At 36.8% G+C, this 18447-nt stretch overlaps 2 protein-coding genes across 3 annotated transcripts; one reads left to right on the forward strand and one right to left on the reverse strand.

The window, feature by feature from the left end:
- Positions 1-3393: 3393 nt before the first annotated feature.
- On the forward strand, positions 3394-9642 carry LOC126801931 (uncharacterized). 2 transcript variants are annotated; one of them, XM_050529429.1, is made up of 16 exons: positions 3394-3522; positions 3614-3704; positions 4399-4573; positions 4684-4789; positions 5392-5474; positions 6239-6265; positions 6368-6522; positions 6663-6776; positions 7042-7122; positions 7434-7495; positions 7719-7775; positions 7999-8070; positions 8225-8473; positions 8745-8860; positions 9094-9207; positions 9324-9642. In XM_050529429.1, the coding sequence occupies exons 1-16, from the start codon at positions 3469-3471 to the stop codon at positions 9469-9471; spliced, it is 1704 nt and encodes a 567-aa protein (XP_050385386.1). In that variant the 5' UTR covers positions 3394-3468; the 3' UTR covers positions 9472-9642. The 2 variants fall into 2 exon arrangements, with proteins under 2 accessions (XP_050385386.1, XP_050385387.1); XM_050529430.1 differs by lacking the exons at positions 3394-3522; positions 3614-3704; positions 4399-4573; positions 4684-4789 and adding an exon at positions 4799-5054 and having other exon boundaries at positions 5378-5474.
- A 3398-nt stretch (positions 9643-13040) lies between these two features.
- LOC126801723 (UDP-galactose/UDP-glucose transporter 4-like) lies at positions 13041-16157 on the reverse strand. The gene is made up of 7 exons (XM_050529166.1): positions 15573-16157; positions 15175-15203; positions 14854-15055; positions 14227-14469; positions 14026-14127; positions 13826-13933; positions 13041-13595 (listed from the first exon to the last, which is right to left on the reverse strand). Exons 1-7 carry the CDS (start codon positions 15696-15698, stop codon positions 13332-13334), a joined length of 1074 nt encoding a protein of 357 aa, XP_050385123.1. The 5' UTR covers positions 15699-16157; the 3' UTR covers positions 13041-13331.
- Positions 16158-18447: the final 2290 nt, after the last annotated feature.

Here is an 18447-nt window from a genome sequence, read left to right on the forward strand (position 1 = left end):
CAATGATACGAAAAGAAAAGATTTGAGAAAACATATATATATAATTGATAACATACGTACCTTATTGATAGATACAAAAGATTGAAAAAAATGACGAATGATACAAGTACACAACAACCTTTGTGTTATCTCGTACGATCTATAAAAGCTGGAGTAGTGTTTGTATTCTGAAACTCTCATATGAGCTATATAAAAAAAATTTTCTCAACAAAAAAATTGAAATCAAATCTTTCAGCAATTTTAAGTAGTGAAAAATCAATGGTATGATTGAATTAAACATGTACAATAAATAGATGCTACGATTAATGAAACTAAAATGATGAAAAGGGAAAAATAGGATTGTAGAAAAAGAATTTGGGTTTAGATTGAAAAAAATATTTGGGTGTGGGTTTGATTTAAAAGATGGGCTCTAATATTGGGTATATCTTTAGTTTTCTCAAAAAAATATCAAGGAAGCATTGAAGAATAGTTAGTTTCCTGGCTTGAGACGATCAACAATAAGGAGATGAATAGGAATGCTATAACTGGATAATGATAACTAGAGAAAAAAAAATCACACCTTGAATCTCCATAGAAAAACTGGAGAGGGAAATACTGCATCAGTATGAATCTGTGAAAGTGGACTCATCATTTCTTGTACGCCACCTGTCCAGGGTCAAATGTGCCTGAAAAGTTTCTTTAGTAGACCAAAAATCTTTAGACGGAGTTAACAAGTATCAATTGATCATTGACAAAGGAAAGAAAGACTGGTTCGGGCTTGGACATCAAAATGTTTACGTAGTTATCTTAATATCATACTAACTTACATAGGTGAGGGCTAATAGTCATCTCAAAGCATGCTGATAATGATCACATTTTTTTTTGAGTATCTGGGATGGCTAGCTTATCCTAGAATTATGAACATGTCAGGAATGATTAATTAAATGAGCAACTATATATCCGACTTATTAAAACACCCTCGGATGAGCATCACATGACCAAATACTTGGATAATGAAATTTGCAACTGAAATCGAGTCAGAGGCACAGGTTGTGGTAAATAGTAAAGCACCCAAAAATCATCATAGACTATAAATTTCCATAAGGAATGCGATGATATATATCAACAAAAAGTCCACAGCAACCAAAGGTGGCTAGACACACGGGCCTTCCAATCTCGCAGAACAGAAGATAAACTACTCTATGAAAGCTTCCGAAACCGAAACAGAAACCTCAGAAAATGTTGGCTTATAATCTAGAATAGCTACCAAATTGGAACACAACATAGGCTTCCAATCAAGCTTTTCTATATTACCGCACAAGTGCACAATGTAGGCATCATCATTCTCCACACCCAAACATGGCACAATCAGAATCAAAGACACACAAACCCAATTCCTAGAAAAGCACAATGTAATGTTACATATTTCACACGAGTAATGCTAGGTAACCCATATTTTGGAGAGCCATCTTAAGTGGCAAGACATATCATCAAAATTTCTTTTTTGATTATTTTCTTAATTATGAAATTTTTTTTTACCTTATTAATTTTACGTTTTAATCCTGTTTTTTTTTTTTTTTACATATATGTTCAACATCGACCTTGTTTTCTCCTTTGGCAACCGTCATTCTTGGCCGTAGCAAGGTTTGGTCTTCTTTGCTTTCAACCCGCCCACTAATCCTCACCTGATCAACTCTTCCCTCCCTCTAGTCCTGAATTGATCAACTCATTTATTTGATTCAAGATTAAGGAAGAATTCAATAAACATGATGAACCCTAATTAAACCCATGTTTCCCTAAATCCTAATTCTATACATGATATCAGAAAAAGAAGATTTTGATTTAGAGACTTTTTAGATCGGCAAAGTTCTTATAACCTGAAGAAACCAAAATTAATTAGAGATCCAAATGAGTTGATCAATTAAAGAGGAGATGATGTTGTTGAGGGGAGATTGGCGTCATAAGAGAGAAAACTCATGAAAGAACGTCTGTTGAAGATGTCGTTCCTTCGTTCGAAAAGAAAGGAGAAATTTTAGGTTTGAAAAAATAAAAACCAAGAAAGAAAATAAAAAAGAATTTTGATAATAATAAATTATGATTTGATGATATGGCATGGCACATCATGCCGCCACCTAAGGTAGGTTTTGGGTGCATAGCAGAATGCTCATTCTAACGAAATGTATGTATGTAAATGCTAGATAGCCCATATATTTGGGAACCACTCCGAGAGCTTAATTTCACTTTTATAGACACCGTTTAGTTTGTCTGTAGCAAAACAGTATCAAAGGGTCAAAGGGTTTCTTTGGTCAAACACGCAAACGTAATTTGTATTTTGCATTTTGAAAAGTCTCTAGCTTCTAATTTCAGACGAGTTGTCGAGCTCCTCTGCCACCGCCAACGTTTATGTTGTCGAGCTCGTTGGACTGTTCTTCAATCTCAATTACTCAATCCCATATCACAAATCCAAACCCTACTACCCCATTCTCTGATATCCCCACCACTACCGCCACCTCCAAGCAGAGGTCAAAACTCAAAATCAAACGCAGAAGAAGAAGAGACCAGCTAAGATGGACAATCGAAAAGAAGGAGAAGATGTGTTTCCCGTCCTTGTTCTAAGTTTACCGGTGATGGTTGAAGTCGAATCCATAATCAAATTTATTTTTCTTGGTGAGTTCTACCTCGACGTATAATTTAGTTTAGTTCGGTTGAGAATTGAAGAAGTTGAGGATTTGAGAGTTTGGAAAGAATAAGAAATACTGGGATTTTGGAGTTCCATGTTCAGTCGAAGATTACTGATTATGGCTTGGTCCGTCAGTTGAGCATTGTGGAAATTCCAGAAGGGAGAGGAGTTGGAGAATTAAAGATGATTTCATGTTCGATAGTGTCTGGCAGAGTTAAAACGTCAGAGCTCTTTTTTTTTTTTCTAACAAATGAGCGTTTGAAGGCCATCATAGGGACCCACTAGTATAAGCCTATCTCAATTTGACACGTCCTAAAGAGCTTGGGCTCTCCGAGGTCGGGCTCATTCCAGAACTCTGCTCTTTAGAAAACCAAAACCAAAGAAAAGAGAGATTGGAACACTTAGAATTTCTTATAGGATAATGCCTTGGGTAATGAGAATCATAAAGAACAAAACTTTATCAGAACATTGATTGATTACCGATTGAATACGTGCAGCTCTTTGCACCCTTCAGATCTGAGACTGATTGTTTGGGTCTAGGTTACTAGGTAACATCAAAAAGCTCAAAGCTTTGAAGGCGTTGTCAATCTAATGCCCTTCTTCTCTCACTTTGTGATTGTACCCGCCACTGTTCTCTTGTGGTCTTGTGGACCCTCCTGATTTAGCTGTGTATATGGAACTTTGGTCTTTGGGTGTGGGAAGCAAAATTATGGGTGTGAGGTAAAAAATAAAAACTTGAGCTTTTTGCTCTGTTGCTTAAACCCTTCACACTCTTTTGGGTCTCTCTCTCAGAATCACACAAAGAAGCAATGGCGGGTTCACAAGAAGACGAGAAGCTTGAACACTTTCTGCGGTGGTTAGAGGTGCCCTTGCTTTTTACAGTATGGTATGCGCTTTTTTTAACCGACCCAGTTAGTAAAACTGTGATTTTGATTGATTGGGTTTTGGTTCCAGGTTAATGGGGTGGAGCTACGTGGGTGCAATATCAAATACTCGGAATCTGATAAAGGGTTTGGCATTTTTGCTGCTAATGATGTTTCTGATGGTAAATCCAACTCTTCCTTTTGTCATAAGTTGGTAAAGTTTTGTTCTTTAACTATTTGAGTTGCATAGGAACTGAATTATACTGTCAGATACTATATTTGTACGAATCATGTAGGAAATATTGAGCAAATTACGTATTCTTGATCTTCGGAAGTATCTATAGTTGTCTTTGCAAGCCAATATGCCGTTGTTGATAGGTCTTTTGCAATTGAAAGTACGATTTTTTGTCATTGTTTCGTTGAATAAGCAAGAGATTGATGTCTATACATAGTTTTTTAAGTTTAAAAGGTGTGTGCATTCACAACTAGATAATGCAATTCTGCTCTTCAAGCTAGAAGGTGATGGGTACAAGTTGGTTTGTAACCAGATGATGCCCATGGAGGGATATACCAGTCAAGATTGTTCTTTTGTTTTAAACTTCAATTGGAAATGATAGTAGCATTCAATGCTGCTGCCTGACATGCTCAGTGGACACTATCAATATTAAAAGATGGCGATCTTCTCCTCTTTTAGGTTACTTCATCCAACCATCATGCACTGAGTTAGCATTGTACCCATACGCCATGCCTAGGCATCTTAACCCACCCTTTTAGGTCAACATTTATGAACTGATTGCTTCGTGTGTTATGAAACTTGCTCATAACATTTTAACAAGTAGAGAGTAGTTCTGATTCACTTTTGGAAATCAATTTCAGGGGTTTTACTGGTTGTGCCTCTGGATTTAGCAATAACTCCTATGAGAGTTTTGCAAGATCCACTTCTTGGACCTGAATGTAGAGCAATGTTCGAAGAAGGAGATGTAGATGATAGGTTCTTGATGGTTTTGTATCTGACAGTGGAGCGCCTCCGCAAGAATTCTTCTTGGAAGCCGTATGTATAGAGTGAATCTGTTGAACAATAAAAACCTTTTCATTTTGTGAGTAGTGAGCTCTTTTCCACTTGGGTTGAAGATAACATCCCCTATTATTGAAATTGCTCAGGTACCTTGAAATGCTTCCCACCACATTTGGCAATCCACTTTGGTTTACTGATGATGAGCTTTTGGAGCTAAATGGAACAGCGTTGTACCGAGCAACTGAACTGCAGGTAGAAGTTTTGTGGGCATTTGACTGTGAGATAACTAAATAAGAAACTCAATCTCAGTTATGTAGTGTGATCTTGATTTCAAGTTTATTCTCTTTTATGGACCTTTTTTTGATGTACATACATGCTTTTGATTTATTTTGAGGCATGATCAAAGAGGCACCTGATTTCCAAATTGCCATACCTTTTACTGCAAGCCACACCCGATCATACCTCTTGCATGAGTGTTTTCACAATGGAAACGTGCATGACAGAAGGAAGAGGGAAGGTAGTGTGAATTGCAAAAATGGGTTGCCAATATCACTCGTCTTAAGTTTTAGCTAGTATTAACTATTCAGGCGTCCTCTGGGGTTGAAGGTTAGGCTTCTAAGTTTTGTCACCACTTGGAGTAATTAAGACATGGTGAATTGCTAACCAGATGCTATTTGATATTCAAGTTGACATTAATGTTTGGTAACCGTCCAGCTCGCTTTCTTTGTTTTTTGCGCTTTGAAAGTATTCGGATTTCTCTTCCGATATTACTCATTATTGCTGTCAATTATGATTTGAGTAGGCCTATCATCTTTCTGCAGTATATGTGACCAATTACAGGTGTAATTTTGCAGAAGAAAAGCTTGCGGTCTTTATACGATGATAAATTGAAGGCTCTGATGGATAAACTGTTAAATCTGGATGGTGATTTTGAAAGGTATATCAGAAATGGTTTGTTTATTACTAATCTGATAAGAGAGTTGACCTAGCAGGTCCTTGCTTTCAAAGGAATATTCATGCATCTTTTTCTTCTCTATTGTTTGGTATTATAAGTATAATAATGAAAATTCAGAGATGCTGATATGAATCATGGGTATTGTAATGATGAGTATACTGGACACATTAGATACATTAAAATAATCCTGCGTCATTCTTGTTATTTATGCTTAGCAACACCTAGAAGGGTAGAATAGAGTGATATGTTTATTAGAATCTTGGTGTACTTGTCATGCCCAGTCTTGTGACTTTGTCTTAAACTATTGTTAGATAAAAAAGTATACAGCTGTTGATGATATCATGTGAAAACTTCAGTGGGTAATTTGGTATTACAGTAGACCTTGGCACCTCTCAAGTCTCAAGTCACCAAAATCTAAATCTTTTGGACCTATGTGATTTAGCATTCACTAATCAGTTGTCTGTGTGATCTATGATTCTTTCATAAAAGTGGTTTTCTATACAACTTATGGTCCAGACTCCAGAGTCCAAACTCTTGACCTTTACAGTATTCTTTCCGCAACTGACTTTGCAATTACTGATAATTAGGCCTCATCTTTCATCATGTTACTGGTGAATGGTGGTTCATGTATCATGTTAACTTTGCATGTTGGATGGTGGGTGATGTATCCGTTGTAATTTGGTGTCCTCTTTAAGTATATACTATGATTGCTAGTCTCTGATCATATACTCCCTTTGCTTTTGTAGGGATGTGTGCTTTGAAGATTTTGTGTGGTATGTATGCTTGTCTATTATGTAACCTTGTGATTTTTTGATCTTCTGTTCTGGGTGTCTTAGACCTTGGCTGCTAATCTTTCCAAATCTTTGTCATGCTAGGGCAAATTCTATATTTTGGGCTCGTGCTTTGAATATTCCCCTTCCACATACCTATGTATTTCCAGAAGTTGAGGAGGACAAGAATTGTGGTGTTTCAAATGGAAAAATCTCTGACGAATCTACAACTTATATGATTAATGACATTAATGATAAAGGTATCATAAAGATTCATCTTCACTTATTCTTATGACGAGTCTTTAAATGTACCCTATCATAATGTAGTGGATGATTGATTTCTTATCTCTTTGATGTAAATTTGGTTATCTGTACTAATATTAATGCTTTCTAAAATTAGAATCTCAGGTTGACGGGGCTGATATTCTAGTTGATGGAGTGGCATCCATATCAAAACAAAAAGATACTGTCTGGGTGGAGGGTCTTGTTCCTGGCATCGACTTTTGTAACCATGGTATGCCTGTTGTCATCATGTCTTGTATTCTTTCTGTTACAAAGATTACATAAGTGTAATTATTTCTTTTTAAGATTCAAGTGTAGGCTTCTGTAACCAGTGTAACCCCTGCAGCTTAACTCATGTGATTCTAGTTAATATTAGAGCCTACGCTTTTGTCCTTATATATTTTGTTATGTATATACGTATTTAGGGGGAGGCTCTATGTATTTAGGGAGAGCCTATTTTCTCGTACCTTACTAGATGACACCATGTGGCTATTCAGGTTTAAAGCCAGCAGCAACGTGGGAAGTTGATGGAACAGGATCGTCAACTCGGGTTCCTTTTTCTATGTATCTTCTTTCTGGTAATTCTATATAGGTTTGAACCTTATCTTTTTGCTGTAAATCAGTACAACTATGTGTTGGGAATTATGGGAGGCTGCATTGATTTTATAGCATACAAGTTTTAGTTGTGACTGTTGTCCTTGGATATACTCAATACTAGCGTTTATTTCTTGTGTTCTCTTATGTAGCAGAGTTATGAAATTTCATATTGGTTTCTTTTCGTTATGGTGTTGCTACTGAACCCTGACTATACTTGTTTTCGTTTCGCTTGCTTGATTTACTTAGCTGGCTTATCTTACTTACAATATTTTTTTTCCTCAAATTGTGAAAGCTGGACAACCGTTGGAGACTGGTGAAGAAATTTCCATAAGTTATGGTAACAAAGCAAATGAGGTACTTCCCGGTGACATTTATAGAATCTTTATATCTGATACCAAGTTAAATCTTGGTTGTATTATTTGTTCATCTCTGGTTCCACCAGACTTGATCTTCTTCCTAGCAACTGAACATAATATATTAAAAAGTTTGCCTTTGTCCTGGCATATACTTGCATCTGCATGTGTTCTCCAACCTGCATGAAGTTCAAGGGTAAACAATTATTTTGTGTTTGATGCAGGAACTACTACATCTTTATGGGTTTGTTCTGGATGGCAATCCCGATGACTATCTCATGGTAATGCCTTTGTGTTTATTATTGTTGAGTAACCCCTTGTATAGGTTATTGTTTTGTTACTCAAAAAGTTCTCAATGGTGACAATGTCTCAACTCTCAAAGTAGATCAAAATAGACTTCAGATATTATAAACCATGCTTCTGTCATCTCACTCCAGCTAGGACATCGTATTTGTCAATCAATTGTTTGAGCTTATCACAACTTGATACGTTAATGATGTACAGGTCCATTATCCGGTACAAGCCCTGCAAAATGTTTCATTTTCTGAATCGAAAGCACAGCTTCTTGAAGCACAGGTTTGTTAATGTCTGTCTTTTAAGTTCGTTTATGCTGTTTCAATTTAGGAGAAGCTCTTGTATTCAGTAAAACTGTAGGTAAATAAATGCTTGTTCTTCTGCTTTCTTCAAATCAATCTTTGTTGTATTGCTCATAAACCTGGATTGTTCACAGAAGGCCGAAATGAGGTGTCTCTTACCTAGAACTTTGTTGGATCATGGCTTTTTCCCGGTTGGCATCTCAACTGGTGAAGGAAGCCATAAGGGCCAACTGGACCGTGTTTGTAGCTATAGTTGGAGTGGTCAGCGGAAGATGCCATCATATTTGAACAAGTTGGTTTTTCCCGAAAACTTTTTAACCACTTTGAGGACCATAGCCATGAAAGAGGATGAGCTTTTCCAGGTTTCATCATTGCTGGAAGAGGTAAAGATTCTATACCTATGTATTGTTGTTTGATGTTTACTTTCGTTTCTTGCATATAAAAGAGTTCACGTTATTTATATATATGACCTAAACTTTTGCTATAAGCGAGAAATGAGAGTCAATTGAAACTGCATATTTGTAATGCCAGTTAGTAACTTAAGATACACCATTTTATCAACAAACCAAAAAAAAAACTAAAGATACACTATTTTATGGTCTCATTGAGTCAATTGATTCCCCGGTTCTTAACCATCTTTCAATCTACCTGAAGCTTGTTACGTCTGGAGGGGGCAGACAACCATCTGATTCAGAAGTTCGAGCAGCCATATGGGAGGCTTGTGGTGACTCTGGAGCTTTGCAAATGCTTGTTGATCTTCTTACTATGAGGTTACTCCGAATCCATGATTGAATCCCTCACTTGTGGTAAAGATGTTATATCACAGAACTAAATTAACTTCAGTCTGCATGCCTCCACTTGGTAAATTTAATTTGAGATCCATCAGAAACTGACGTCACTGCTCCTAATGAGAACGGACATATAGTTGCATGCTAGTCATAAGGATTAACATGAATTGTTCAGTACCTATGCTAAGTTGGAAATCGTGTATTCTTCATGCAAGGATGGTGGATCTTCAAGATGGTTCTGGTACAGAGGACAGTGACACTAACTTGCTCAAAAATGCACGCATTAGTGAAACCCGAACTCTGCAATCAGTGCATGTCAACGATTTGAGGTACCATCTTTCGCCTTTCATCTTCGTTCCGTTGATCCGTTCTCATTTAAGTTCTTCTAGTAAAGAAGCTGAACATTCCACTTGTTTTTTTAATCTTGGATTCTTTTTTACTGCAGTGAGATAAATGGCATTCAACAACCGCAATTGATGAGCAGAAACAAGTGGTCTAGTATAGTTTACAGACGAGGGCAGAAGCAACTCACTCGATTATTCCTCAAGGAAGCAGAGCATGCCTTGCAATTATCTTTGCATGAGGGAAACTAACTTTTGATACATTTTAGCTTGCTTCATAAATTAGTCCTTGCAAGGCTTATGATTTGTGGTGTCTCTGTCTAACTATTTCATTTTGAGCTTCTAATTTCTCTAGTGTAAATAAAGGTAGGCCAAAGTTATATCCACTAACATTCTTGCTTCATAAGCGAACGGATTTCCTTTTTCTGTTTTACCCTCCTTTTTTGTTGGATATTTTCCACATTTGTTGGATATTTTAGAACAAGAACTGCTTGATACCGACCATCACTGTAACAGTCACATACAGTATATACATTCATAGCCTGAGTAAGGACTCGGAATAATTGGAACTAAGCTGTCTAGTTGTTGGCCCTAGTCCTCAGCCTCAGCAAGATTCTTCAGTATCCATCCAACGACATAAGCAGCAGCTGCAGCTAGAGCGCCATTGAAGAGGGTTATTGCCACGCATAGAGCATAGTTCTGGCCTCCGATCTTCGCCTTCGCAATCCCAAGCAAAGCAAGTGCTAGTGCGGAGAGGATACAGGCACCAGCAAACTTAACCAAGTCATTGTTCGTAAATGGGACGAGGATGATAAAAGAGAGGAGAGGAGAGGAGAGGAGCAGAGCCAAACACAAGGAAGGCGGCAAATGTTACAAGGCCGTTCTTCCATGGCTTTTCTTCTTCCTCCGGTGGTAGCTTCCCATGAGCCATCATCTTCTCCTGCACTAAGATGTCTTTGTACTTGGCGAAATGCTCAGAGTCTTGAACAAGTCCCAAAACCATATCACATATGAGCAATTAAACAGTTATACCAAAGGCTTTATAATTAGCACATTATCACAATTTCATCAAACATATTCATTTTAAGGAAGAAAAAAAATATTGCATACCGTTGCAGCATCATCATCCATCCAGAGTGCTTGATACTTTTGGACCAACTCCACCTTCTCAATGTCACCGTGATTTGTGATATCCCATTCCGTCACCGCCATTTCTTTGGCGGCAACATCCTTTTCGCTGCTGCTGGACAAAAATCTCCAACTCCCATAGATATCCCATCTGCCACCAAATTTGCAAATCCAAGCACCAGTACGTCCGCTGCAAAGTAAGACAATCATAATGAGTAAAGTCTCACTTTTTGAAGTAAAACATGAGTATTATAGGGCAATGGGGCATGCATGCACTGCACGAGTCCAAATTATACCTTAGCCACAAATATATAAGGCGTCATATATATAATTGTACGTCCAATTTCCTAAAATAATTTTCTTTGGTGTCTTTCAGCATATATACCTCACGCACACAGAATAAGTAATCTTCCAGCTAGTGTATGTCTACCATAGTATTTATGGTTCTGTATCCATAGAGCTGTGAGACATACAATGGTTGAGACCTTAAACAACTGAATGGCTATGTATGCAAATGATGTGACTGATGTGATATATAGATACTGGTGTAACTGCTAGTACCGAGTAATAAAAAATGTTCCAACTTTAAAGATACCTGCCTAGTGATGTTTGCATAATCATATATATACTGGCGACAAGATATGTTAGTTCATCATCAACAGAAATTACGGTTCAAGCCAGTAATAAACGAAGACTGTGATGGGTTTTAGGGTTTAGAACAAGAGGAAGAGAAAATAATAGTGTGTAAATATATGTATTACCGGAGGTTAGACGGCTAGCGGAGATGGAAGAGATTAGAGAGAAGCAAGTGACAATGGCATCGAGACCAGCATACAGAATGCTCTTTGCATACTCTGTTTTCCATGGCTTTTTTGGCCTCGAGCTATTTGCACCATTATCTGAGTCTTCTCTATGTTCTTCAGTATCGTCAGCTTCCACTTCATCAAGTAGCCTAGCAATAGTAGAACTGGAGTACTTGTTCTCTTCTGCAGCCATTGATCTTTCTTCAAATGGTTGTCTCTTTCCGACTAGTACTTACGTCAAGCTCTATCTCTGTAAATTTAACGAATGTTCCATCACCGATCACCTACCTCTTTTCACAGTTTTACGTACGGCGTGATTCAGTCATCGACTAATATGGTAAACAAATATAAAGGGTTGTCAAAAAGTTGAAGTGGAGTGTGCATTGTTTCATGCATGGAAGCGACTCGACACGTAGCAACATTGTCATGCTGTGTAACTCGATCGGTTGGATATCTCTGAGCTCGTAGTGATGAGTTTGCATTGGAAGATTTTGAAGCAATGACGCAACTAGAAATTCGTGGATTTTGTCAACTAATGTAGAAAAATTACAATTAGGTTCCTCGAAAATTTGTTTTTGATCTTTTAAGTTCATGCAGTAAAAACTTAACACATAAGGTTTCGATCTACTACGGAGTTTCGTCACATTTGTAGGGAAGAAACTTTACTGCAGAAGTATCAGATCAAGTTAATTGATGATAATGTGGGAATGGACTAAGAATTTTCCTTCTACTGTTGCAAAGTTCCTTAAAGTTGACATTTCTTCCACGTGCTATGATCGTGGTTGTTATGCTTGAAGTCATTCAAAAAGATCACAAGTAATATTGTGGTTGAAATTAATTTGTAATCAAGAAGAGAATGAATTCTCTACCTACACTTGGGGTCCTTATAATGCATATCAATTGAGATACTATGCAATCATGCACTTAAAAATAGAAACAATCTGTGTTGTAGGTATTGTTATGCTCATCCATGCATGTATTTAACTTTTCTTACGAATTTGTGAATTTCTTCCGTTTAATTATTGTAAGATTGAAGAAACTTACAAAATGATCGAATAGATGAAAAGACCAATCTAATCTAAACATGAGGACGAAATTATTGTACCATTTTATCCTCTTCATCAAACATATATAGAAGGATTAGAAGACAACCTCTAATGAAATTGACGGGGCAACGAACACTACTTTCTGATAATGAATAAGGCAAGTTTGCTTTGCTCAGGCACAGCTTACTTCCTATATTGATTAACGAATATTCGAGCTTCATTTTCATTTTTTCAACATCAATCACAAATTAACAAAATTAGTTAATACGATAACGATGGTCCATATTGATGTGGATTTTCTTTCTGTTGGTTTCTTTTCTGTCGTTTTAGACACGTCTAACTCTAAGCACCATTATCAATTAGCTGTCCACTAATAATGCATCAAATTCCAAATCAAGTGGATTTTAATCACTAGGTGATCAAAGATTTTGTTTAAATTTAATTACAGATTTGATATTAACGTTAACGTTAACTTCTTTTTGATCTCGTCTTGCACGTTTGATCATTTGTGTTTATACATTTCTAATTGATGTTTCAAGTGATCGATGTTTACATAGGTAGCACCAGATTTGATCTAATGACTAGTGCAGTGCACGTAGTAAGCTACTTGATCTAGTTATAAATTTGTACCATACTTTGGTCACAACAATTTTAACGTTTATATACTATTAATCATATTGTACCAAACTTGAAGTCATGAGCTGCCTAATTGAAATGAAGTATGACTAGAATTGGAAAAGGTCAACCCTACCCAGATTGTCCTAATAGAAATAAAACAAAATAAAAACCAAGCTTAAATACCAATTTCTGTGTTGCCGCTACAAGCTTCTCACAATTTTAGATGTCTAATACTTGTACACCATGATCTCAACTTCTCAAGCTCAACAATGTCTTGTACATATATTCCAAAACATTAATAACAACAAAAAATGAAGAAAATACAGAAACCAGCAACTGTGTGAAACTGTGGGGGTACAACACTTGACAAAAATATAAAAAATAAATGAAGAAAGACCAAAGGTAAAGTAATTAACAGGGAGGTAAAAACTCTAAAAGTGATATTATTTGGCATAATCAATTGTATCATTTTCTTACTAACTGAACACACATTGCAATGGAAGCAGATTCTTATGTATCAGACCAATGGCCTCTTTTCTTCATTTTCGTCAACATGTTGATGCTCTAGTTGGATTCTCTCATCTTCATCAGCTGGTTTTGAACTGTTGGGCTTGCCAGATGATGAGTTTGAAACCCTTTGGTATGGTTTATTCTCAGGCAAGAGCTTCAATGTGATACCCATACCTATGAGCAGAAGTCCAGTTGCATGCTCTTCAGTTAATGGCTTTGTGAATATCATATATGATAGCAATAATGTCACTGCCTTTCTAGCCGTTGTTATCTGCAGGAAAAATTGTAATGAGGATCTCACTTCAGGATTGAGAATTTATAAAACTCACATTGTACTACATGATCATCAATGTTCATGAGGCCTAATTACTGTACCTATAACCCCAGCAACACGCCCATTACTTTGAGAATGAAATTTGAATAAAGATCATATTTTTTCCATTTAATTTTGGTATCACATTCACAAATCTGTGACAAAATGAAAGTGTAAGAAGAATGTACCATGGCTGTGGTGGCAGCACCGAACAGCTGAATGAGGGAAAGGACAGAAACTTGGCCTATAAATGTGGCCATGGCTTCAAAGACTAACACACCATATACGTATGGATGCTGCATAATACCAAAAGATTAGGTGTGATCGTGAGGCCTTGCGAGGTGTGTAAGAAATCTGGAATCAAAATATTTAGTAACTCACAAGTTACCTGAGAACATGAACTCCATGCTTTGAATAATTCTCCTGTCAAAATCATAGGTGGAACCAAGAAAGGTAGACCAACTACTGTAGAGCAAAACAGCATCTCCATCTGTGGATAAAGATTTGATAAAAAAACAACATTATAACTGAAGTCACAACTTTTGCATGAACATGTATCTTATTCACGTTTGAGCGGAATGTGAATCACCTGAGTGGTTTCAGGATTCATGGTAAATATTGCTTCTTGCAAATTACCCAAAAATGAATCCATGACTAGAGCACCCGATATCATCACAACACCAATCACGCTGAAATTGGGAGACGTTTGTGCATCGGCTAAGGTAAATAAGATCAGACCCACGACCAGAAGGATCGCAGATACATACTCATGAGGTGGGTACTTCCGTCTCAAACCTGGTATGAAGGCTCCCATTACCATCACAGGCAGAACCTGAAAACACAAAAGGACAAATATCATGAAGTTAACATGAGAAGCTGCAGAGTAACTGTAGTTTCACATATACAGCCGAATAGGTAGTGAAAAGCTATCCTTGTCCTATACCAAAGAACTAATACTCCATTCAGACCAAAAAAAAAAAAGAACTAATACTCCAAGAGCATCTAAATGACATTTCCCTAAGTATCTGCTGAGCTAGAGACTAACTTCAAACTATTACCCCTAAAATGAACACCAACAAAACAAAATTTGAATGAACACAAAGAAAAACGCCTGGCTAAGAGACAGTCAAATTCCAAATCTTCTCTGTTTTACACTGCATTTGTTTTGCCTCAGAGAAAAAAAAAAAAAGCTTATTAATTACATGGCATTGCTTACCTTTGTTGATTTAAACATTAGCTGTGCCGGATAGTTGAGAAAAGCCAAAGAGCCTTTGGTAAGTCCATGTGAACCCATAAGCACAGCAGATAGCTTCACATAAGTCTTCCATGGGTTCACCATTTGCTTGGGGGTAAAGCCTTGAAGATAAATCAGAAATAGATACACAAATCCTTGTACAAATGTGAAGTACCACCCATAACTGCACCCAAAAAAACCCATTCAGTATCAGAACAACAAGCAGGTCCCAGGTCCCATATGAATCCCAAAAACCAAACACTCCCACAAACCAAAAACAAATTCCAAATTTTTTAACCATACCTGAAGTGTAGCCTATTATACACATATTCCTGCAAATGGGTCAAACAAAATTAAGATTTAATCATCAATTAAAGAAAAATTAACAGTGTACCAAAACTCAAGTAATCTCTGAACGTGCAATGAGCTGCATTCATGTTCATCCAAAAGTAATAAAATAATCACACCATTTGGTCCCATAACCAAAAACAGAGGATTAAAACTTGATTTTTAATTTATCTAACAACTTTAAGCAACCAAACAAAGATCAAAACAGTAAAAAAGAAATACAAACATGAATCCTTTTAAGAACACAAGCATTTCTTCCTCAGAAGCTAAAGCACAACCCTTTGCTTGATTCAAAAGCAACAGAACACAAAAGAAACCCAGAAAGCTTGAAACCAAAAAGAGATTGAATTTACCTCACAGACACCATTAACAAGATAACCAAAGAAGAACCCAGAAGAGCAAAGCAGGAATTGCTGCCATTTGGGTCTGTCAGATAGTGAAATCCCAAACAGAAACCGAGCTCGTTCTTCGTTCTTCATGGTTCCTCAACCCCTGTTCTGTCTCACAACAGACACGACTCACAGTTCTGGGTATTGAACTATTGATCAGTACCCAGAAAACGCTCCCCCTAAATCAAATGAGAAACGGGTGAGCTGTATAACGTTAATGGGGATTTCAGAATTCAATGCGTGAAGCCATCTCATTATAGCTTTGCATGTTGAGATGGTTTCACCTTTTCCCAAAAATACCAAAGAGAGAAATATAAATACGGGAAGAATGATATGGTATCGGGTTGATTACGGGGGTGACCTTATTGGGATCGAAAGTAATCGCAATAAAGAATGATTCGGGAGATGGAAACAAATCAAGAGGGGAAGAGAAAAAGAGAGAGAGAGAGAGAGTGAGTGTGTGTGTATTGAACTCAGAGCTAGTCGAGGTCTTCTTCTTTTTCTTTGGTTTAGAATTTTGTGCGAGTCAGAGTCTTTGGCAAGTTGGCAGGGAGTGAGGGAGAGTTTAGTCGTAAGCAAATTAGCACACGGGAGCTATTTGGTTGATTTTTATGCGAACCTTGTTGTCTATTTTTTGTTTTCTAAATTAAGATAGAATTTTATATAATTAAGTAGGGAACACCAAAAGAGAGCGTAGTACTTGCCAAAAATTGGTCATTCATGAATAATGATGGAGTAATTATGTGCGAGGAATTGTATTTTAGATCGGATCATCTTAATTATGTAAATCGGGAAAGAAGTGTGACTGTGCGAGTGTTGAGGTTATTGTAAGAGTTTATGCTTTATGGTTTTGGAGAAAAAATGAAGTGAGTTTATGGTTTGGAGATATATATGTATTGGTGATATTGAAGATATATTGCACGCATGTAATTTGAACGGAGGTAAGAAGTTTTAATTCAAAGAAGTTATTAAATAGTCGAGTTGGTAAGAACCTAGTTGTGAGACTCCATAATACTGAAGTTGGAATCACGCCCGACTAATATTAATTGGAATATTATCTAATACCTTTTTTTTAATTACATAAATCTCGATCATTTTGTAAGTAAGAAGTTAGGTTGTGAGTTCGAATCGTTGCATATAATTTCTTTATAACTTTTGTGAGCAAACTTACAATTTTATTATCTTCAGAATGTGTGCAAACCCAGGCTCAGTTGACTTTGTTTTGTACACTAACTTATAGCGTACATTGTGTAATGAAAATACTGACCGACATGCATACTCTATTAATACAACGTACTCCAACTTATGAACATCTACATTTACACTTGAAGTCGAAAGTCGAATCGAGAACTTTAGAAAAGATTACTAATTTCAAAAGTTCTCAACTTCTCATGAGTTCCCTTAATCAGTATGTGTATTTGTTTTACAAAATTTCAAAAAAAAAAAAATTTGTTCGACAAAGCAAAGCCAAAAAATTTGTTCGACCAAGTAGTACGTACGTGTTAACCAAAAAAAAAGTAGTACGTGACTGGTGACATGCTCACCTAAACATGGAGAGCTAGCTAGCTAGTACCATTTTATTGACCTAGCTTCTAATAAGTATACTTTAAGTTTGTGAACATCACCAAATTAAATTGTCAAAGATATAGCCAGAGACGTACTGGAAGTCTCGAACTATATATATGATCATCATCGACCTGAAATTTTTGTCGAAGGTAAAAAGTTTCTTGATAATCACGTACATTGTTAAGCATATTAAGACTTGTAATTGTTTTTTTTATATACGATAAGACTTGTAATTGTTAGTTCCATAACGTTCAGTACAACTAAAAGCATGTGAAGTTTTGTGATGGTAATAATGTACGTTATATATGTTAGATCAAACCATCCATGTGATATTATTTCTGGTGTATGAACAAAACGAGGGAAACCTTCCATGCTAACAGCCATACCATGCGTTTTCATGGTATTTTGGCAAGCTTTAACTGCAGCTAGCAGTTTGAAAGGAAAAATTAAATAAGCAATTAGGCCGTACTATACTATCCAAACGTATATGACAACTACTGAAATATATTGTTGAACATTAATCTCGCCATCAGCAACAATAAATAAAAATGGTAAAAACAAGGGGAATAAAAGGGCTCCAAGGACTCAATCACTAAGGCGTTAAACAACACAAATGAAATTGAAGAACTAATAGTGTGCCGTGACTATAAAATTATTAGTCCAACTGCATCTTTTTTTTTTTTGACATGTCCAACTGCATCTTGATGCATGAAATTCAGTCTCGTAATTCATCCACATGGCTAGTTGAAATGTACCTCAGTACCTGAAATCGGCTTCTTTCATCAACTAATTAGTACCAGTATGTCATTACACATCAATTTAAGTTAATAAACATAATAAATTGGTCAGGAAGTCTATGGACCTCGCTCAAACTTCATATCAGTGTGTACTATTTTATACATACAATAGTAGCCCGGCAAGCAAGAAGTTGAAACTGTGACACTACATCACTGTGTGCGAATCATAACTCATACGCATGAAGCCATGAACGCATCTTAAAGGGCGTGCGGTGCTTGTGTGGATCTTTCAGAAAACGGTGCAGTGATTCAAGGACGACGACCCCAATCACGTTTCTCGAACGCTCTTCTTCTTCGATATCCTCTCTCCCTCCTATTCAGCTCTCTCAACAGTCCCATCACCACGACACGTTTTCCTGGTGCAACCAGATGTCTCTTTAACGTAGTCGATCTCGTTTAGATAAGTCTCCCGGTCGGGACCTCGTCTCTTTCTGAAACTCGATTGTTTGTCCGAACGTGGAGGAAACAGTACTGTA

The sequence above is a fragment of the Argentina anserina genome, chromosome 7 (assembly GCF_933775445.1).
Source record: "Argentina anserina chromosome 7, drPotAnse1.1, whole genome shotgun sequence".
Lineage (NCBI taxonomy): Eukaryota > Viridiplantae > Streptophyta > Magnoliopsida > Rosales > Rosaceae > Argentina > Argentina anserina.